This window comes from Dipteris shenzhenensis, chromosome 11, assembly GCF_047967505.1.
Source record: "Dipteris shenzhenensis isolate YYH24624 ecotype China chromosome 11, Dip_SZ_1.0, whole genome shotgun sequence".
NCBI classification, from domain to species: Eukaryota; Viridiplantae; Streptophyta; class Polypodiopsida; order Gleicheniales; family Dipteridaceae; genus Dipteris; species Dipteris shenzhenensis.
Genome location: NC_141606.1, coordinates 34,034,334 through 34,058,118, shown reverse-complemented (window position 1 = coordinate 34,058,118; position 23,785 = coordinate 34,034,334). Strand labels below are relative to the sequence as shown.

General features: G+C 46.2%; 1 protein-coding gene across 1 annotated transcript in view; it reads left to right on the top strand.

Moving 5' to 3' along the window:
- The window catches only part of LOC147896947 (uncharacterized), a 123,665-nt gene that overhangs the window by 43,264 nt on the left and 56,616 nt on the right, over window positions 1–23,785 (top strand). Inside the window, exon 3 of the mRNA XM_087381633.1 lies at window positions 7,699–7,910. Coding sequence (XP_087237759.1) covers window positions 7,699–7,910 — 212 coding nt within the window. The remainder of the gene's footprint in view (window positions 1–7,698; window positions 7,911–23,785) is intronic.

Sequence of the window (23,785 nt, the reverse complement as noted above, 5' to 3'; positions counted from 1 at the left end):
GTTTGGGTAGACACAGACGATATGCCACTCACTTCCTCCACTTGGGCAGGTACTTTTACGAGAGGCGGTGTTCCGCTTCAGGTTTTGGCCTTTCGAGATGCACAGGAGGATGCTTTAGTTTTTACTGTCCAGGATTGTGGCAGATTGCTCAGGTCCATAGAGGACATCTTGCTTGAGTCTGCTTTTCAGCGTGTCAGGGTTGTAGGATTTTTGGTGCAGGGATCAGATTCAGAGTGGTTCCTAGACCCAGACCCCCGACTACTCTCCACCGAGTCTTGGAGGCTCTGGCTCTATGGGGGAGTTCCCATCAGGTATTTGCAGTGGGACCCTAGAGAGTGGGAGTGGATTGACACAAGGCATCGAGAGAAGAGCATCCCCTTCTTTCGTTACACGGTCAATAATGCCAGGAGATATCAGCTCAGTAGTAGAGGTTGGAGACCTTCCAGAGTTCCTCATTGGGAGACATTTGATATCACTGCGGATCTGCAGAGGTGCTTCTGGAGGAGACTCTGGAAATCCCACAGGAATAGAAAGATCACTATCTTCTTTTGGCTTTCTATCCATGGTGGGATTGCAGTGAACCTTTGGAGGTCCAGGTTCGGAGCCGACCCTACTTGCCCTCGATGCCTCTCTGCTTCGGAGACTATTCAGCATTGCTATTGCAGACAGGCGAGGATGATTTGGATGGGGGTAGCCAGGATTTTTAGTCACTTTGCCCACTCCCCATTTTTTATGACATGGGGCTCAGTGGCTTGGCTTTCTTTTACAGGGCCTCAGGTATTCTATGAGAGATTTGACTCCTCTCAGGCCATTTCGGTTTGACGTCATCGGACTGAGTCCTGTTCATTGGATGTGGTACCACACCTTCCTTTTACAGCTGTACATGCCTCTGTGGATACTTCTTGGGAGATTCTAGCGAGCATAGCATCCTGGCATATCTGGAGAGCCAGATGCACAGAGGCTTTGGAGGGTACTCAGGTTCATCCCTCGCACACATTGGCTAGTATCTGGATAGACACCATACATACTTTGATAGCCGTATGGACGGGTATGGAGGGAGACTCCCGTGCAACCTCATCTAGGAGGGCTTCTTTCTTTAGGGAATGGAAGGATTCTCCTTTCTTCTCTGAGACTACTACAGGGTTGAGGTGGCACTTTCAGCCTCAGCCTTGGTTGTTTTCCACCTCACTCTGAGGAGGTTTTTTATTTATCCTAATGATTTCATGATGTATTCCGCTTTGAGCTTGCTCTCGCGGGTTTTTTCTATTACTTAATAGAAGTCTCTTTCTTGAAGAAAAAAAAAAAAACTACCAATTTGCACAAAACTTTTAGAGCTTTTGCAGTATTTGCCCTTTTGAATCTCCAAAATTGGAGCTTTTGGGCAGATTGCATGCAGATTGAAATTTTATAGGATAACTTCATATTTGAGGAACATTGTATCACTTTTGCCCCGTTTGCAGTGATATCTTGCCTCATTGATCTGAAATTTGAGACTTTTCAGTGACATTGGCCAAAAATTGCAGGACATTGGATCACATTTGCACTTTTGCAGTGTAATTTGGGGCATTCTCGCATTTGTCCCCCTTTTGGCAATTTTTCTCTTTTCAAATTTGGGGCTTTTGCCAGATCTGTTGAAATTTGCAATGACCTTCGCTAGGTACAGACGGGTTTTCTTGCATTTGCCCTTTGATTTCGGTGTTCTGTCTTACAGATTTTGAGGCTTTTACCCCTTGTGCACTCCACTTGGCACTCGTGCCCTGAGTTGGATTATAGGGTATTTTTGCCACCATTTGCGGGGAGATTGTACTGGACAGATTTGTAGGTGTTTGCCCTTTGATTTGGGCTGGTTGCCTTTGGCAGGACCTTCTTTGCAGGACACCTTGTGCATTTGCTCATTGTTTGAGCAGCCACTATTGGCAGTCACATTTGCAGGATTGCAGGGGATTTTACAGATTTTTCCTCTTCAGAATTTGGGGCTTTTGCCATTATTGTCTTTCTGCACTCTCGGATTGCCTGGTCAGACATTGTCCTCTCCATTTTTCACACTCATCTTGCAAGAATTTGGGGCTTTTTCACCCGTCATCTTTTATTGGCATTCATGCCTTAGGGATGTCATTTAAAGGTCCATTGGAGCTTACTTTGGCATACACTGGGGCAGATTTGTTCGAGACTTTTGCAGGACAGCCTTTGAAGTGGTGGTATTTTCCTTGGACAGACATTTGCACTTTTGCAATCTCTCTTTGCAAGACATTTCTTGGGAACAGCCCTTTCGCATTCTTGTTCAGTGTTTGAGCACAGCCCTTGTGGCATTTACATTTGCAGAACATTGCTGGTATTTTTTGAGTTGACATTTGCGGACTCGCAGTACACTCTTGAGCAGCCAGCTCATTGCATTGTAGCCTTGAGGCTTTGAAATTTGCAGGGCAGCATTATGCTTATGGTGCTTTGACATTTGCAGCCACTGCAGTCTTTATTGCATCATCAGTTACTGGCAGGATCAATTCAGTAGACAGACATTTGCACTTCCTGCAATCAGTCTTTGCTGACCATACTTGGGATATTGTGTGCATCTTTGCTCAGTGTTATAGCAGGTATATTTGGCTTTGACACTGGCCGAGATTTTGCTGTTGTTTTTGGGTTGACACTTGCAGATTTTGTGTATGTTTTTGGACAGCCTACTCATCGCAATGATAGCTTTGAGGCTTTGCCTTTGCTGCACATTTTCCTTTCTTTGGGAATCTTTTTTTGCAATGGCCCACCATCCGTCTTTAGGCATGCTTGCCCATGAAGACAGACTTGATGGTACCAACTATCCCATGTGGTTGTCTTACCTGGTGTGCCACGTGTTGCTATCTCAGAAATTTTGGGGGTGTTGTCAATGGATCAGAGATTAGACCGGTCTTTTCATCACAGGCACCTGCTGCCACCGCAGCCACTTTTGCCACTCTAGTTTATCCACCACTACTTTCTCAGTGCCTGCCGCAGACCCTCCAACACCCAAACAGATTTGTTGGGATGAGAGAGATGCACAAGCACATGTAGTGATTGCTATGAATATCAAGAGGGAGTTTATAGCTCACATTCGGTCTTGCAAGGCAGCCAAGGATGCATGGGATACTTGGCCAGTCTTTATCAGATTCGCAATGAGGCCTAGGTTGCCTATTTACACAGGCAACTGGATATTGTTAAGATGAACGAAGGGGACAGCATGGATGCCTATCTCACAAAGATCAAGGACTTTCAAGAGTAGCTCATCAATGTTGATGAGAATGTGCCAGATCCACAGGTAGTGTCTACGCCAATTGATAGGCTCTCTGACTCATACCAAGGATTTGCTACGACATTGAGGCTAGTGGCCATGGGTAACCCCAACCGCTATAGCTTCAATCAGCATGTTTCCCTACTCTTGCAGGAGGAGCAGGCTTGTCAAAACCGGGCTGCTTCTACTCATGCAGATCAAGCCTTTGCCATAGGGGCAAGAGAAAGGGGGGGACAATTACAGCAAGCCCAAACCTTCATCTGGTAACTCATCCTCTTCTTCTCATTCCAACGGTAAGAAGAAGAGGCACTGTAATTACTGCAGGAAACCTGGCCATAAAATAAATGAATGTCAAAAGTGCATTGCTTCAGAAAAGAGAAAAAAGCGGGAGAGTCATACAGTTCCTCATGCTTTGTTGCTCCAGAGCATTCTCTGGAGGCAGCCACATTGCTCATGATGATTGGGCAGTTGCTGTGACTTATCATTCTCCTCCTATTGAGCATGATGGATGCTTCCAATCGCCTTTTTAGTCCTTGATTCTCTACATAATCATAGGTTGCTATATCCCTTACTGGCTGAACATGTGCAACCATGATCTGTAGGAGGGGTATTGTTGGCACTTAGGCCCTGGTATGCCCCTATGGGCTAGTTACGATACATAGTAACTTCTTCAATATTGCTTATTCGATCGGTGGTTGAGGTACTTCGCGTTGATTGACTTCCCAATTGGTCGTGGTACCTGAGGCTTCTACTTCAATATTGGTGACTCTTCTTTCGGCATTTTGAGAGTCATCATGTAATTGCTCCATGTAGCTACCCATGGACTTCACCGACACATATTTTGGGGCATTCCTACCTAGCGCTTCATTGACATCGTCATCGTTTCGTAGGGATGTGCACACATGTGTAGTGGCTACTTGAAGGACATCTTTTATCATAAGAGATCTATTTTTTATTACAACATGCTTGATGTTATTTTGGGGTCCTCTGCCCTGGGTAGTCCCCCTCAAATGATATGCATTAAGAATTTTTTGGTTTTCATTAAGTCTAAAGGTCCTTTTTTAAAAAAAGGTCCTCTGCCTTGTATAGTCCTCCTAAAAAGATGTATTGGTTTTCCTATTTTTTGTTGTGTGGCTTTCTAACATGTCCTGTTATGAAGCCAAGGGGGGATGTACTGTGGGATCCATATGTATTGGCTTTGATAGGTCTCGTTATCAGGCTTGGCTTTGATAGGTCTCGTTATCAGGCTTGGCCGAGTTTCAGGATTTTGGTGTATTCCTAGACTTATGAGCTGGTCATGTAGCCATGCTATAACGTGAGCCTCTGAGCATGTTGAGTCTCAAGCCATGAGAGTGCTTGGATCAACCTTTGAACACGCTCAAACTTTAGCATCTGAGTTACATAGGGTGCATAGTTTGATGACTGTCATTGTCATGTTCTGTTCTTGGTTCCATTCTAGTAGTCTCTCACCTTGCCTTCATGGGGGGGTGTTGGAATATGAAGCCAAAGTGAGTCAAAAATGAGTATTCTAGGTGTCTAGGGGGTGTTTTATAGTCTAGTGAGTTCTAGACATGCCACATGTCATATTGGGAGTTATCCCATATACACTATGGCTTTCTAGATTCTAGTGTCACACTATATAGTGTTGTACTTGTCTTGAGTTTTTTTATATCAGTCAACATCAAGCTCTTTGGTATCATGTGAGTACTTGTCCATTGCTTTCATTTTCTTTCCATTTCATTTCCATTATGCTTGTTATCTTTCCTTTCCATTCCTAGTGTTAGCTTGCTTCTCTCCCTACCACTATGATTTTTCAACCCCCTCATAGCCCCTCCCCTCTATTCCTCCAGCCCCCCTGCTTTAGTAACCCCACCTCTTTCACTTGCCCTGTCTCCCCTCCCCCCCCCCAAAAAAAAAAGCCCCTCCTCCCTCTTCCTCTCCGCTCTCGCCTTGTTGCCTATGCCCTTTATAGGCCCCCTTCTTCCATATCCTCCCCCTCTTCTACTCGCCCCCCGCCCCAACCTTGCTGCCATATACCCCCACCCCTTGCTGTATATCCCCTTACAATCCTTCCTCCCTCCCCCTCTCAGCCCCCCCCCCCCCCCCCTTTCTCTTTCACTCGTCCCCACTTTGCATATTCCCCCCCCCCCCCCCTTCCTTGTCCTCTCAGCCCCCATCCTATTGCCACACCCCTTGTGTCCGCCCCCTGCCCCCCGCCCCGTCCCCCCTTCTTCCTCAGCTCCTATGCTGCCACATGCCGGCCTAAGTTCAGTCACATGTCTCTGAGGATCGGGAGAAGACATGTTAGCAGCAATTGCATGCAAAGGAAGAAACTGCACAGGCTGAGATGCAGCAGCAAATGAAGATTAAAAAGTATTTTGGACCAGCAATTTAGGGGAGATCTAATGTGGATTTGATCTCCATTCACTTGAAGTACATTATCATGATGTTTGCAAATACATTCAAGGTGATTATGTTAACTTGAGTACCTCCAACAAATACTCATGCTGCAGATCTCTTCACTAAGGCTTTACTTGCGAACAATTTAATTCTTTTTCAAAGCCATCTAGCATTGACTCCCTTCAAAATTTTATTTGAGGGAGATAGGATAGATGAATGCGGCAAGGATTTTTTGGGCTCTTCTATAAGTTTTTCCTTGTTTGATAAGTTGAGAAGAATGCCAAGAAAAAGCTTCAAGTGTACTTGCCTTCTAATAAGGACTAATATGTAAAGGATTGATCCATGTGTAATCTATCTCTTGAGGATTTTTGTACTGATAGGTGGAATGGAAGGCTTTAGAGAAATCTATTTAGATGCTTGTAGACTAAAGCACATTTGGAAAGTACAGCAAATATGCGAGCCTCTATAACAGCTCTATACAAGAATTTCCTTATATGCATCATTTAAGTGTAAGAGAGCTTGCAATATTTTTAATTCTATTGTGTACATACCTTGTGTACATACCTTATCCTTAACTGCTGCTTGTCTCTTTGTTTCAAGCTTTGAGCTCCTTACATTGTTGTCTTGGTATAGAAGTATGGAGAAATAAAACAACCACGTGTCTACATAGTTCAAATATGAGAAATAAAACAGCCATGTTTCTTACAAAGTCCGAGTACATGAAGGAGCTTGTGGAAATGTTTGATATGATTGATTTAAAGCCTGTAAGTACTGCAATTGACCCAAAAAAAAAAATCACTTTTTCCTAATGATTCAAATGTTGATGGTACGATTTCAGATAGCTTGTGTGCAATAGACCCATATAAAAGCTCCAATTCTTTGTACGTGCCTTCTCGTGGACATAATGATAATGTAATTGTATGTGTCTAGTTCTTGTATGCAACACTGGATTCTTTGCAATCTGAAGAGAGCTTTGATAAAAGTAAAAGATGGAAGTTGGATCGTGCTGAATTTCAACATTTTGATGAAGCAACCTCCTCAACCATACACATGCACATGCTGCATTCTACTTTGCATTAGTTGAGTATAAATTTAATTGGACCATTTCTTACTCTTCCATGCAAGAGCACCCACTCTAAGAGAAAAAAACATGAGCTGAAACTGATTTTCTATCATTTACCTTTGCTGCCCGATCAGCACCACAAAAACTTTACCAAACAAATCCGCTTGTAGACACATACTCATACTATAATAGTACGTGCGTTTGTTAAATCTCAGCACGGGTAGTACACGATTAATTACCAGATATTCTCAGTAAACTATTCAGTAAAGCTAAGCTTAATTACTTCAGAGAAATGATGGGTGTGAGGGAGAATAGCTGATCATAAAGGAGGAGAGTTGAAGGATGTAATATTTCCAGATATGCAGATAATTGGCAACTGGTTTTCTTCAGTATAGAGCTTTACGGTGATATGCATTATGTCTTTGTTTTGTCCATTGTGTATTGCGATATTTTAGTATTTATCCAAAGATTGGTCAGTTTTTAGATAGATTTTTAGTGAGTTAGATTGATGGGAAGTGATGGATTAATATTTTGGTTGCGAATTCAGTCTATATATGTTAGTCCACCCCTCTCTCCTACCCAATGCCATCATGTCTCTCAATAATCTGTGCATGCACTGCATACACGAATGATTGAATGCAGTATGATTTTGTTTTTATTATAATCATCAATGATAAATCCCAATTATAGTACCAATCTTTATGTATGTTTTAGAAACAATACTGACTGTGAATTTTCCATCTCTCACCTACTTCATAGTTAGCTGGAAGCTATAGCTTATTTTTTGGTAGAAGGCCATGACATGTGAATGATTTGACTGTTAAGTTGCTTGTATTGTCTATATATTCTCTAGTTGCTGGATATTGCTGGATGTTTCTTCGAACTTCAGCACTTGTTTTTCCTCATGTTGGTTTCTCAAAGATAGTTTAGTCTTCGTATGAGATACCTAGCATCAATTATGGTCCAAATTGTGCAGTGATCATTGGAGAAAGAATATACCTGTTCTTGCAAGTCTGCACAGGGTTTATGCCATTGATCTTCTTGGCTATGGCTATTCTGACAAGCCTAACCCCAAGAGTGCTCCTCCCAATACAATATATAGCTTTGAGTCCTGGGCAGACCAAATCCTTGAATTTTGTTCAGAAGTAGTGAAGGACCATGCATTTCTTATTTGCAACTCTGTTGGAGGTGAGTCTTCCTATTTTGCAGCTTACAAGTAGATAGTTTGATTGCAATCTTTGTATTCCTGGATGGGTTCTATCAAGTTTTATAATACTTTAAATGGTATAAGCTCTGTGTGTGTGTGTGTGTAGAAAAACATAAATAAAGAAAGGTTTACAAGCATCCCTACTTCTATTTTTGTATATATTGAGGCATCCAAAATCATGTTTATGCATTTTTCAGCGGGTATACTTATAGGGAAGGTTAATTTGTGTCACACAATCAAATTTTATGAGAAAAATTCATGTGTCAGCTTGTGCAATGTAATAGGAAACATGATGGGTGAAATCATAACACAAGCAAAAGCTAAGGGGAGTAACATGGAAGGAGGGAGTGTGGGGAGGGGAGGAGGGAAGTCATATGGGCTGTCATGATTTTATACAAGAGGCTTATTTACAGCTTAGGGCATGTTTTGAGGACGTAAATAACATCATTGGTGTGAAGCAGGATGCCGTATTTCTTCTACCCTCTCTGGGGTCTGCATTAATGCTGGTTTCTTTGATTGATGCTTGGGAAGGACAGGGTTGAGCTTTGGCATAGACTCTGTTTTCCATCCGGCTGTATGTTGGTGACTTAGTGTTGATCATAGCAAAGTGGTTGGAGGGACAACTGGCAGCTCTGCAAGTGACAACAACTGGGAATGAAGTTTAACATTGGTTCTGCCAAGATATGACTTATGATCATCAAGACTAACTAGGTTCAGGTGTAGCATTTTTCCAGGTTAGCCAACCACGCTCTATGGGTTTGCCTACATAAAATTTGCCACTACAGTGCGGTAAGAGCACAAGGCTAGCAAGTTTGTTATGTATCAAACGAAAGTCTGTTACATGATATTATGTGAAAGGTGCCTGAATTATCTCTCTAGATAATGGAAGGTTCACCACATTTGACCACCTTAAGTAGCAAGTATGCAATATAGGGAGGTGATGGACTTTTCTTTTGCAAACTCACATTTGACTACCTTACAGTAGCTAATGCATCCTGGCACCAAGGGGAGTTGTTGAGAGTTGTGGTGCCATGAGCACATAAATAGAGGCAAAGGTATGACTAAAGGTACGAAGCAACTCTCTCTCTCTCTCTCTCTCTCTCTCTCTCCAAACAAGGAGCTCCACCATGGCCCTCCAAGGAGCAAAAGTAGAGAAAGATAAAAGCATAGGCAGCAGTACAAGAGCCGAAGAGGCAAGTTCTTCTTCTTTACCCTTAACATCTCCTTCCCCACCACCTCCAACGACCTCCCTTGCCTCCACCCCAACCCTTTCCTACCCATCTACTTTACTCAATCCTCCTGTGGCTCCGACCCCATCTCCTTTACTTCCATCTCCCCCATCACTTCCGGTTACCTCCCTTGCCTCAATCCCAACCCTTTCCTACCCACCCCCTCTACTCAATCCTCCTCCTCTCCCTCCTTCAGTTTCACCTCCTCCTCTTGCTCCCGTTCATTCCTCCCTAGCCCTTTCCCTTGCTTATTCCTCCCCTCTCTTAGTCCCTACCCATCCTCTTCCTTCCTCTTCCTCCTCTCCCCTAGTCCCTACCCATCCTCTTCCTTCCTCTTCCTCCCCTTCCCTATTCCCTACCCAGCCTCCTCCCTCCTCTTCTTCCCCTCCCCTAGTCCCTACCCAGCTTCTTCCCACCTCTCCCCACCGACCCTCCCTTTCAGCCCCTTCCTCCCCTAGTGTAGGCTCTTCTTCGGTCCCTGACTCCCTACTTCCTTCTACCGGATCTCTCTCTTCAGGACCTCCATTTTCTGCACCCCTCCTTTACTCACCTTCTTACCCTCTTACCCCCTCATCCTTGTACCCCCTCTCCCCTTCACCCTCCACAGCGGAAGCAGTCCTGGCAGATAATCTGCGATTGAGAGATTTAGTTATGCAGTGCATGGAGACTTGCAGACTTCAGGTTGCTTAGATTCAGTCTCTCACAGCACAGATACACACACTGACTGATCAGCTATCGACAGTTGAGAGTCATAGATCTGATCAGGACTCCCATATTCGCCAGCTTCATACCAGAGATATTGATCGGGACATCCAGTTACGGACACATGCTGAGCGCATAGTGCAGCTAGAGGCACGCATTCAGGAGCATGTTGTGGCATGCGATGATCGCCTCCAGCAGCTGCATGTAGCTCCTCCAGCTAGTGCAGCAGTTGAGGAGAGGTTGGCCACACTGCAGACAGAGGTACAGAAGACCTCAGAGTGGGTGGACGTTGTGCGTAGAGCCCCACAGGCCCAGCAGACCACAGTCTCTGAGACTATTGCCGAGAGTCAGCGGCGAGCTCAGAAGGCCCTCAACATCCGCATCCGCGGAGTTGAGCGATCAGATACGAGATCAGCTATGGATCAGGCGACAGATTTCATATCTGGGACACTCGGAGTTCAGGATCATGGCATAGTAGCTGCATATCGAGTGGGCCGGGATCTAGTACGGCACCAGCCACTTATCATCAGATTCAGAGATGCTGAGGCCCGTCTCACAGTATTACGAAGGAGATCCAGATTGAGGGACCATCCACAGATTCACATGGATGAGGACCTTACAGCTCTTCAGTGGGAGGAGCATAGACGTCTCATTGCACAGAGGGATGTTGCCCGTCGTGAGGGCAAGTGGGCCATGATCAGAGAGGGCAGACTTTTGATAGGAGCTATGCGATCTAGACCGGCTGGAGCCCACAGTTGACGACACGAGGCCTATGGGACACGTAGTCTGCCAGATAGCTTGAGTTTCACAGTTTGGAACTGTAATGGTTCCCTCACAGCTCAGCCTGGCAACTTACGAGAGGCCTTTTTTGATCAGGACATCGTCTTCTTTACAGAGACCCATGAGAGCCCAGAGAGAGGCTTGCCGCAGGTGACAGGGTATGCTTGTCTTTCGACAGCAGACTAGACGATCAGGAGGAGTCAGAGGATCTGGCGGTGTGGCAGTTCTTTATAGAGAGCATCTCAGATCGATACTCACAGTCATGAGGAGAGACCATCGGGCCAGATATCTTTGGGTACGGATCAGGAGACCCCCCCTGAGAGACTTGTTTATTGCAGTATGCTACTTTCCCCCGAGACAGTCTCGTTATGCCTCAGATGGACCAGGACAGTCACCTTTTGAGGATTTGTCAGCCGATGTATTGGAGTACTCACGCCGCGGAGAGGTCATCCTTTTAGGAGACTTCAACGCGAGGACATCAGACAGACAGGCAGAGATTTTGGACTTTGCTGAGGATCCAGTCTTAGTTCCAGCTGCCCCAGATGAGAGTTTTCCACGCTTATCTTCAGATAGAGGGGTAGAGGTGACAGATCAGGGACATCGCCTATTGGAGCTTCTCTCATCGCACGGCATGGTCATTTATAATGGACTTCGACAGTGGCCGCATTCATCCACAGCCACATGTTTTCCCTTCGCGGGTGGTGGTACGAGCGTCATTGATTACGTCTTGGGTCCCCCGACTTTAATCCCTTTTGTACATAACCTCACAGTCGACCCTTTTATGCCTTCAGCCGATCATGCACGTCTGCACTTTATTCTTACCCAGATTCCTCATGCCCCCCCTTCTAGACATCATGAGCGTGAGCCATACTATGAGGTTCATTTTGACCACCAGTTTGATGATATTTATAGCCAGCACCTGAGTGGTCTTCTCCCTCCGCACCTTCTCGCGATGCCCTACCCGCCACACAGGATCGGTGGGACCTTGTACATACCTCCATCATCTCGGCAGCCCACAAGTCCTTCCCCGTCACTTGCCACACATCCAGTCCTCCACCAGTCGATCTTGTGCCTTGTAATGGATGGTATGATGAGGAGTGTAAAGAACTCCGCAGGAAGCTTCGCCTTGAGACACAGGATAAGTCTCCCCTCCTCATTGAGACCAAGAAGAGTTACAAGCGTTTGGTGCGACACAAAAAGTGCCAATTTCTAGCCCGGAATGAGGAGGAGCTGAGAAGTTTACTTTTCAGCTGTGATTCCAAGGAATTCTGGAAGAAATTCCTTCGCTTGAAATCTCAAACTCCTCTTACAGACCCGCAAGTTTGGCTTGCCTATACTTCCACTTTATATGATATTCCAGACCAGCCACAGATCGACTTATCCCATGTGCCTAGACCCACCTCCTCTGCCTTATTCTCATCCAATAATGTCCGAGCAGCAGCTCATCGGCGTTTGAAGACTGGGAGAGCTAAGGACCAATGATGGATTGCAAGCGGAGTATGTAATCCATGGGATTGATGCCTTAGCTACAGTCCTCTCCCGTCTTTTTAACGAGTCCATTTGTACAGGTCTTCCACCTAGTTGGCTAGAAAATACTATAGTACCCATACACAAGTCGGGGGATCCTTTGGAGGCGTCGAACTACAGGACCATTATGATTGGCCATGTCATGGCCAAGATTTATGCGACCATTCTAGAAGGACATATAAATGACCATGCCGAGGCGACAGGCATGAGAGCTAGAGGGCAGGCAGGATTTCGTGCAGAGCACTCGACTCTAGATCATATCTTCACACTCAGGGCTTTGATTGAGGAGGCGAAGTCACGTAAGCAACGGCTCTATTGTTGCTTCGTGGACTTCAGAAAGGCATTTGACACTGTGCCGCGTTTCAGACTCTTCCAGCGACTTCGTGACTTGGGATTCAATGGGGAGATTCAATGGGCGATCATGGCCTTGTATGAGAGAGTCGCAGGTAGAGTCAGGACACGGGCGGGGCTGTCGGCGGAAGTACGCAGAGTACGATAGGGGTGAAGCAGGGGTGTCCTTTGTCTCCGACACTCTTTGGTCTCTATATCGATGAGTTAGAGATGTACATACAGACGATGGGTGGTACAGGTTCTTTACTGGCAGGATCCACGATACCGATTCTCCTCTATGCAGATGACGTGGTTCTTATTTCTTCCTCCCAGCAGGGTTTACAGGCACATCTCCATGCACTCCACAGCTTTTGTCAGGACAGAGGGTTGTCTGTAAACCTTGGGAAGACCAAAGTCATGGTCTTCAACACGTCATACCAGGTTTATAGGAGAGGCGAGTTCTCTTTCACATTTGATGGGCAGGAGGTGGAGCTAGTCAGGGAGTATACATATTTGGGTGCCACATTTAGAGGTCCAGTCTTCACCATGACGCATGCAGCACGAGATAGGATCAGTAGAGGGTATGCCGCCTTGGCTCTTCTCGAGAGGCAGTGTGCACAGTCACATTTTCAGCATCCCGACACGAAGTCCTTACTTTTCGATACGCTGGTGAGACCTGCAGTCATGTATGCTAGCCCCTTTTGGGCAGGAGATCTCAGTGTTGCAGATTGGAGACGAGTAGGGAGGTTACAGATCATCATGTTCTCCAGATTGATCAAAGCGAAGCCCACGGTACCACATCAGATTACGTTCGCAGAGTTCGGAGCTACACCCCTAGCGCTAGATGCAGCATTTCAGTCAGTTACATACTTGCATAGGATCAGGGCGCTCGGAGACTCAGCAGCAGGCAGAGCACGATTACCGTGGCTAGCACTAACATCCTCGCAGATGTTAGCGGAGAGAGGTCATACTTTTTGTTGGTACCACACACTCTCCACATGGCTCACCTCGCTGGGCTTGGATATGGATAGGCTGCCACCATTTCGATACAGCATAGATGCCCCTCGCCTCCCTCTCACTCGACATGAGCTCAGCCAGGTTATCAGGGCAGATTTGTTGCAGCTACACACGTTTCGCACTTGGGTTCATCCCACGGAGCTTCCTACGAAGATGGCCACATATCGTGACCATTTTCTCAGGATTTCAGAGGATGGCTTCATCATATCCCCAGGATATATCGGCGTTCATATGTCGCACTCACTCAGGATTGCCTTGGGCCAGCTCAGGGTATCTTCCCACAGATTAGACGTTGAGGCCGGCAGGATGCGTCGTACAGCTACCGGACATAGACCCAGGCGAGAGACTAGGATATGCCCTTGTTGCACTATGGGGGAGGTGGAGACTGAGGAGCACTTTGTTTGCAAATGCCCTTTATATTATGAGATTCGTGGCAGATTTCACTGTTTATTTGGGCACGGATTTGGACCTCTCTCTCGGATTATGGAGTATGAGGATCAGTATTGCTTAGCGTTGTTCATCAGGGAGATCACCAGATACAGAGAGAGATTCCTCAGAGAGCACCGTCGCATCCCTGCCAGAGACCTGGTTATTCATGAGGAGCAGGACGAGGCGCAGGACCATGAGCACAGAGATAGCCCATCTTGCCAGAGAGCACCGATGGTTCCACCCCGAGGATGTACATATGACATGATCCGGCAGCACCGCAGGATGATCTTACACAGAGGCCGTACCCGTCGCTTTATTTCTAGACGACGGAGGATGATGGCAGATTTTCGGAGGAGATTGCTCCATGGAGACTTGGCACCGCCACCAGCTTTGGATCACAGACCCCTTAGGGAAGACGATGTTCCTCATATTTCATATTTTACATTTTGTATCTAGTCATTTTTGGTACTCTATTTAATTTCATTTTGTATCTAGGATTTTTGTAGCCATTTTTGGCATCTTAGCGGTATTACGATGAGGCCACCTAGTTGGCGCATCGTTGATGATGTATTTTCCTTTCGGATGATTTTGTGTCCCATAGGCCATGTATGGCCTTCCGTGGACCTTTAATAAAATTTCTTTCTTTCTTTCTTTCTTTCTTTCTCTCTCTCTCTCTTTTGGACGTCCTTTAGTAAGTACTGGATTTGCCCAAGAGACTCTGCCGGTCTTTAGAAACCCAGTATAGCTGCTTATGCTTGGGCGCTGAGGACGACACAAGTTTTGCTTTGCTTGCTAAGTATGTCTTCCTTTGTTTTTCATTAAAGTTTTTGTTTACCTCTATTTTTTCTTCTCTTTCGTTTTGTCTTTTATTTCATGTGTAGATTTTTCGTCTTTGGAACAACAAAAACATCTAAATTTGTATGATTGGACATATTCTAGTCTTACAAAGGTATGTATAGTCCTGTTCATTAGTTGGAGAGCTCCATCTATGCTTTCACAAAAGTCTCCTCAAAGTCAATGCCATGTTGCTGAGCATAGCCTTTCACAACAAGGCAGGCTTTGTAGTGGTCTACGTTGCCATCAGTTTTCTGCTTCAACTGATAAACCCACTTTGTGCCTATTGCACGCTTGCCAGGAGGCAAGTCATACAACTGTTATGTGCCATTTTTGTGAATGGAATCAAGCTCTCATGGCATGCATCCTTTCCCTGCTATCAAATGCATCCCTATGGCATAGAGGTTCATCATTGCAAGCTATGGCAGTCAAAGCAACATCAAAGCAAATTGCCATGCATCTGTTGCTATGCACCCCTTGTGTGGATAGCCAAGGGTTAAGCTTGCTTGCTATCCCCAACAATATTCGAGAGCCCTCAAGACTATTTCCTGTTGTCTAATGAGAGCCCTCTCCTCTACAACTACCTGCTCAATAGCATGATTATCAAGTTGCTGGAAATTAGGACGAATACGGGCATCAATCTGAGGAGGCTGAGAATTGCTAGAAGCATTGGGATTTGAACCTTGCATTTGCTGTTCTAAATCTGTATTTGATTGAAAGAGACGTAGTAAGGAATCAAATACATTAGAGGCATATATAGATGGCTATTTTTTAAAGGCCATCCGAGGTAAAGCTGCATTCTTAGCAAAAACCACATCTTTGCTGACAATAAGCATTCTTGTGGGCTGAGAGCCTGGGATTGTTTTTGGATTGGAGGATATTGGGATGAAACAAGACTTAACTATTTCACCTTCTAAACCCTCCTTCTGCGCTGCACCCTGCTCCCGAGCTGCTCCTCCTCCTCCCTCACCATAGCCATCTCCTCCTCCTGCCTTCTTCCTCTGCCCCCATCCCCCTTGCCTTCCTCCATCTCCTCCGCCTTCTGCTCCTTATTCATCTCCGGCCATCTCCACCTCCTCCTCCTCCGCCCCCGCCTTCTTCCTTTGCCTCATCTCCCCCACCCTCCTATTATCTCTCCCTCCCACCACCTCCTCTGCCCGCCTCCAGCTCCTCCTCCCGCCTTCTCCCGCCTTCTTCTCCACCCCATCCCTTCTGCCCCCTTCCATCTCCTCCTCCTGCCTCTTTCTTCCCTACCTCCTCCTCCCCCACCTCCTTCTCCTCCACCTCCATCGCCCCCCCATCTCCCTTGCCTCCATCTCCTCCCCTGGCCTTCTTGCTTCCCCCCGCGGTCCCCTTCGTCTTCCTCCCCTACCAGCCCCCATCCTTCTCCGCCTGCTCTCTTTTGGAGCGTTTTTTTTCTTTTTTCCTATTTTCGCTCCTTCTTTTTTCTTTTTCCCTTTTCCGCCCTGCCTCTTTCTTCAAGGGCTCTCCCTAGCCTTTCTTGGGGTGAGGCAGCTTCTCTGCGCACCGTCCAGGAGGCTTTTTGTTTGTTTTTCCCTTCCTCGCAACGGGAGTTTTTGTGCTTGTTTGGAGAAAGAAAATCATGGTGGTGACCCTTGGTCTGGCCAAAGGGGCTCTATGGTAGCTCCCTCGAATCCCACAACCATTAAGGTTATCCTTTCTCCAGCCGACAAGCAACAGGTGCAGCATGTAGTCGAGTCACTTCAAGACAAGGCAGTTGTGGGCAAAATAGTGGGCCTCACTCCCACAAGGAGACAAGTGAGAGAGTGGATCCAGGTGAGCTGGACACTAGAAGGAGACCACATCCAGGAGGTCACCATCTATGGAAGAGGCGTCTTTCTCATCTAGCCGAGCTCTCCTACTACCGCCTTGACACTTGTGGAGAAGAGCCCCATCCTTCTTGGCATGCATCTGGTGTACCTTTTCCCTTGGCACCATGGCTTCACAATGGAGGACATGGACATGACACACCATATTTTCCGAATCCTGATGACGCTCCACTTCCCGAGGCTCCCAAAGGGATACAAAGCCACTCTTCACTCCATTAGTAGAGCATTTGATATGGTCCTAGAGTCCCAACCAGATTCAGCAGCTGTAGTGGTAGCAAATGATGGGGTCCCCAGGATCAAATTGGGTCCCTCCCAGAGTTGATCCTCCTCAAGAACCTTAAGGGGGTACACTTCGTCTAAGAGTGGAGGTCTCTAGTTTACCAGGACAAACAGTGTCTTCGTTGCAGGCAAATGGGCATCTAGCCCGAAACTGCCCTCGTGGTTAGGGACGGAGTCCTCCCCCCCACCCCTGCAGGACAGGCAGGGTCAGCAGGCCAGAGCCTAGCACCCCTTCAGACAGGAGCAAGACCCCTTAGGTGACACCTTCATAGGGAGAGTGGACCCAGGTGTGAAAAAAGAAAAAGAAACGAAGTAAATTGGATCGAAAGCCCACAGACAACGGGATAGACGCAGGGAGAGAGAAAGAGAGAGAGAGAGAGAGAGCAGGACGAGAGGCACCCGTAGAGTATCAGCCGCAAGAGTCGTTGGTTCGAGACCACTCCCTCTTGGCAGCATGGGTCACGGTTCAGCCAGGTGATCCTCCATTAGTGGAGGTACAGCGACCACAGTCACCCTTGCATCAGTAGAGTGCCTCAGGAGCTCTTGACATTGCGATGGCAGCGGAGGGTAGCCCAGCAGCGGTTGAGAGAAGGGAATCCAGAGCCCAGGTGTGCTTGATCAGTAGCGCGGGCCTGTGACTGCCCCTATTCCCTCCTGCCCTCCTCCCCCTCTGGACCCCTCTCCTGCCGTCCCTCTCCTCCTGAGCTCCCCCCTCCCCCCCTCGCCACTTCTGCTATGGTCATCCTCACCACCCGCACCCCTCCCCCCGCCTCCCCCCTTTCCCCCCTCCCTTGGCCCCCGCCTCCCCCTCCATAGCAGCTTCTATCAGACCTGCCTCGGCTCCCTTGCCAATAGGCAAGGGCATGACCACATCCCCCTCCACTTCCTTGTCTCAGTGGCATGTCCCCCTCCCTTCTCAGCCCTTCCATTCCCGGGAAATTCAGAGTGAAGGGCCTCGTCCTCCCGATCAGAGACTCCCAAACTTCAGTCGGTGCATGTCATGCCATGGTCGCCAAACAAGGATTATCATGGTCTCATTCGACATCACTGCCCTGTATGGGTTGAGGTAGTGGATTTTTCGGATTATATGAGGGCTGAGTTACCAAGTCTGGCAGCTACTTTGGGGCAAGTTGTATGCCCACCCCGTCCTTCGGGTAATCGAAATCGGTTTTGTGTTCTTTGGGATACAGATCACCCAACCCCTCCTTCCATTGCGGTAGAGGTGGAGGATGTTCCCTTGGGAGAAAAATATTTTGATTTGAAATGGGGAGTATTTGTAGGTGCTTGCTTCACATGTCATAAGTTTGGCCACCTAGCCTCACAGTGCCCTGCAGTCCTGCATCAGCTCCCACCTACAGCTATTGCTCCAGAAAATACTTCCCCTCCAACTTATGGTCCGGGGCCTAAGTCTATGCCTAGCAAATTGGGTGACGTGGCATCTAAATCTGTCCCTCCCAAAGAAAATGTGGTTCAGGTGTCAGCCAAGCAAAAGGATAACGGAAAGGGCAAAATTTCAGAATCTCCTGCCTCTCCCCAAGGTGCCTGGCAGCAACCCAAAAAGGTATTTGCGCTCAAGCCACGACCGTTACAATCTTGCCATTGGGATGCCTCTACTTGCACCCCTGGTCATGCCTCTACCCCTGCTGATAGCCTCACCTCTCAACTGTGGGTTGATGTGCTCAAGAAGGGCATCCCTGTATGTGACAATGATGAGGATTATAGAGCTAATGATCCAAGAGGCCAGGTGGACCTTGATGTCATGGCTGAGGCCTGACAACTTCTACTTTTACTATGCTTTTTGGTTCGGCTGTACATATCTTCTATGTCTACTTCAATCACTTGTATTACATACAATGTTCAAGGTCTTTGTAATGTCAATAAGTGGAGACTTTTTTGGCACTATGTACATAGAATGCATCCCAATGTAATTTCTTTGTAGGAACACAACCAACACTTCTTGGCTGGCCAGCAAGGCCACTTCGCTGGTTATGACATATTTTATGCTGGTACAATGCACTTTTCAGGGATATGCATGCTGGTGAAACATGATATGCAGCCCACGGTTGCTTACAATGACCCCCAAGGTCGCTGGATGGTGATCAGATGCATCTATCATGCTGATCTTTATGAAATAGCATCTATCTATGCCTCTCAAACTTCTGCGACAAGAGCTCGAATGTGGGCCTCCCTCAAACAATATCCATGGCTGTCTAATGCCTTTTTGTGTGGAGACTTTAATAACTCGCTTGCCATTCAAGACAACACCACTCATCGTTCTCACATGATCCCCACTGAGCTTCGACATTGGGAGGATATGCTTTCTTTCTTGCATGCAAAAGATTTATGGCTCTCAACAAGGGATAGAGATATGGGCTATACATACCGTCACAATGCCTTTACTCATGACAGATGGTATTTGTTGCATGCTCAGCAGTATGCTAGTTTCACATGTGCACTATGGGTTGATCATTCCCTTTTGCTATCTGATCACTTTCCAGTATGCTTGACATTATCTATAGCACGTTTGACAGATGATATGCCTTTTTTTGGTCGTCGCCTACTCCATGTTAATAGTGCTTATTTGCTTCATCAACAATTTCAGAACATGGTGAGAGTGGCTGTCCGCCCCCTCCTCTTACATGCTCAGGAGGACATGGATTTCGCTTGGATCAGTCTTGCCCATCGTTTGTAGGCTGTTATTCAAGATTATGGACGGAGATACATGGGAGACCTCAGGCTTAAGCTGAAATGGTCTCAATCTCACAAGCAACAAATGGATGTAATCAGCTCTTATAGGCAGCTCACCTCCTCTGAACAGGATTCAAGGGCTGCTCCTCCAAAGCCTTCTTCCAAAGCCTGCATGCGGATAGGCGAAAGGAGGATATTTGCAGGATCAAGCAAGATGATGGCACCTGGACTACCTCCAAATCAGAATTGGAATTGCAATGCTCTAGTCATTTCCGGCATCTCTTTTCTCCTCAGCCTGATCATTCAATGCAAGTGAATGTAGCTAGGTCTCAATTTCTTATGCATGTTCAGCCTATATTGTCTCTGGAACAGGCTCATGAATTGGAGCAGCCCTTTATGCTTAATGAACTGGATGATGCTTTGAGTCATTTACATAAAGGCAGCTCTCCTGGTTGGGATGGATTGACTGTTAAATTTTTCCGTGCATTTTGGGGTGATCTCAAGAACACTCTGCTTCTTATGATCAATCATGCTTGGGCAGAACAATCTCTTCCTCCTTGGAAACATGGCTTTGTCAAATTGATCCCCAAAAAAAGGTTGTGTGAGACAATGGCTGATTGGCGGTCCATATCTCTTATGCCAGTCATTTACAAACTCATTGCCAAAATGATTGTCCTCAAGATTCGATTTATCTTGCAAGCAGGAATTCATCCCAGGCAGTATGGGTTTGTTCCCAGAAGACAGATTACTAACAATATCTCCAATGCTTTGCTTGCAATTGAGTATGCCAAATATTCTAAACACGATGTTCTCATTCTGCAAGTGGACATTGTGAAAGCATTTGATACTGTCCATTGGGATTTTATTTCTCAGACTATGCATGAATTGGGATTTGGCCCTCGGCTGGTCCATATTATTTATTGGCTCTATTCGCATGCCACCGCGCAATGTTTGCTTGGTGGTGGGTTGTCAAGAACATGGACTATGACCCACTCAGTGAGACAGGGTTGCCCTCTTAGTTCGCTATTGTATGCCATTGCTACTCATCTATTATTGTTGCATATGGACCATCTTGTAGATACAGGACAGCTTCATGGCTTGCAAATTCCAGGGGCACAGCCGTTTCTTGTGCAGGCATATGCTGATGATTCATATTTCATGCCCAAGAATTCTCAAAATGATCTCTCTCATTTGATGCATACTCTGAAAGATTTTGGCATAGCTGCTGGACTGCATATTAACTTTCAGAAATCAAATCTTCTAGCATTGAAAGAAGCTGATTGGCACGCTCTTCTCTGGCCAGGCCACATTTTCTCTTCCTACACTATTGTGAGGCATTTAGGGTATCCCATTGGCTGGAATATCACCCCTCAACAACAGCTCAAATGGGTGCTTCAAAAGATAAACAAGAAGCTGGAATAGTGGCATTTGTCCACTTGGCCTCTACATGTTCGACTTAGGATAGTACAGGCTATCATTATGGCATATGTGTAATTTTATCTGCCTCTTCTTCCCTGGTCTTTTAAGCATTTGGCTTCCTATATGTCTCAAGCTATGGAGATATTTTGGAAAAGCAAATCTCACAAAAAGGCTTTGCGACTACTTCCCATGCAGTCCGTTTGTTCTCCTAAGACTCATGGGGGACTGAATATTCTCAATCTTCAGTTTCATATGTTGGCAAGAAAGAGCACTATGATTGCTGATTTTTTACAGCAAAAACAGCCATGGGCTATTATGCTAGCAGTATGTGTGGAAACATGACGTCCCATGCATATGGGCATTGGATTACAGATCACTGGGAAGCAGTCATGACCACATTTCAGGGGAAAATTCCTGGTTGTCCTGTTTCTACTGCTTTTATTCATGATTGGAAGAGAATTCTCTCTTATGCTAAATGGTCAGGTGCTTCTTCCCATCATGGTAATTCTCTTCGCTTGGGAAGCATCCATTGGAGCAAGGTGTTTGAATCGCCTCTTGCTTTACAGGCTCCTATTAAAGCATATAATCTTATGAAATTGGGCATAAGATTTGTCGGAGATGTTGTGGATCAACACGGTTATGTGCTTTCATTTCCACAAGCTTGCAGGACATTCCCCTTGGGTCTGCATCATAGGCCCATTTGGAGAATACTTAAAACTATGTTGCAGCCATTTGTTCCTATTCCTCCACTATTTGTATAGGACAGATTACTGGACTGGAATCTGACTTCCTTATCTCCCGCTACCTGTTCACTTTCAATGCATAATCTGGCCTCCTCGATGATTTACAGATTTCTTTCCACCGCTATGGATTGATAAGCAATCCAACACTCTTTGGAATTTGGATAGGCCTTTATCTTGGTGGCAATCACAACTCAAGAAAATTTGGAAAGCTAAATTGCCATTGAAACAGAGGCTTTTCTTTTGGAGATGTATAGTGGGAGCTTTTTCCATTGGGGTGAAATTGGCAGCACATCACATTGCTTCCCCTTCCTGCCCCCGTTGCTCTCATCACCGAGAGACAGTTCCCCATTTGTTATCGTCTTGCCCGCACTCTCAGATATTGATCACTCATGTCTCTCATTTGCTGCAGCTTCGGTTTCCCTCTATCAGATTCGGGAAACTCTTCTGGATGTTTGGATGCTTCTCATCTCAGATGTCTCCATTCCTCCTTTTCTTTCACTGGGCTCGTTTTTGGGTTTTATGGACTATTTGGACACAGAGATTGCATTCTAGGATGGGACAACAGTTTCCTCAGGCATATGCTTTCTTCAGAATGTCCCTCAAGCAATCTTTATACCGACAGTTATGCTGCGAGAGACTTGGATGCTACTAGCCTTGAAGTGTTTTCTGACTATTTTTGAGTTATTCCATTAGGCTCTCTTTTGGAGTCTAATGTCATGTACATTGATTTCATGTTAATAATATAGTTACTGGTTTCACAAAAAAAAAAGTGTGTGTATGTGTGTGTGTGTGTGTGTGTGTGTGTGTGTGAGAGAGAGAGAGAGAGAGAGAGAGGAGGAGGGGGAGGAGGAGAAAGAGAGAGAAGAAAAGAGAAGAGTGAGTGAGTGAGAGAGAGAGAGAGAGAGAGAGAGAGAGAGAAAGAATAGAAGTGTGTGTGCATTTATTTATTTATTCATTCATTGTAATATTTATTTATTTATAAATATATCTTCATGCTAACAATCGCACAGAGTGTGTGTGTGTGTGTGTGTGTGTGTGTGTGTGAGAGAGAGAGAGAGAGAGAGAGAGAATATATATTAAATATTCTGTAATATATTATATATAATAATATACTACATATATATATATATATATATATATAGAGAGAGAGAGAGAGAGAGAGAGAGAAATTTTATCAGAGTCTTTGGAAGACCGATGGGTCTATGATCATAGACCCAAAGAAAACCTGATACAAATCACAGTAAGGGTGGAGTTACTAAAACGAGCATCATCACCCGTGCTAAATCCTAAGTCTGATCATACATAACCAAATACATCTGGGTGTGACAATGAAAAGAAAAAAGACTGGAGCAGAGCGGAATCCTCCGTATGTCATGTCCCCCTAGCTCGTGCATAGCCGATGATGGGACGCTGGTGTTCGTCAAGGGGTGCCGTGCGTCTCGGTCTCCTGGATGAGGCTCGACGCAAGACCAGGGCCACCGTGACTCTCGGGGACGTATCCTAGGTCTAAACAATGACAGGAGGTCCCCCAGAGTGATCTGGGTGTCCCCTCGATGTCTCGTGTGTCGTGCTGCAGTTGTTGGGCCGGGGTCTCTCTCATGTTTGCGGCTAGAGACTGGACGATCAATGTCACTCTGTGATCCTGCTCTAAGAGGTGTCTGATGGTGTGGCCAAGCCCCGTTGCCTGAGTAAGTACTCTCTGTGTCGGACCCCCTCGTGAATGAAGGTCGTGAATCTAGGTAGGAGAGGAATCGTGAAAGGAGCCTGGAGCTGTCTCTTAAGAGACAGTGATAGCAACCTCGGATTTCGTAGTACACTGGGCACTTGAAAATAAAATGCTCCTCCGACTGAACCTCCTAACAGTCGCACAATATGCATATGCGATGCTCCCTAGGGATCCCCTCTGCTCTGCCGCTCTCTATGCGGAGGCGGTGTGATGATACTTGAAATTGTTCGATGGGGATCCATAGTAAGTGAGGCATATGAAGCTCAGTGTACGCCGGTGGTGTGATGAATCCCTCCTTCGAAA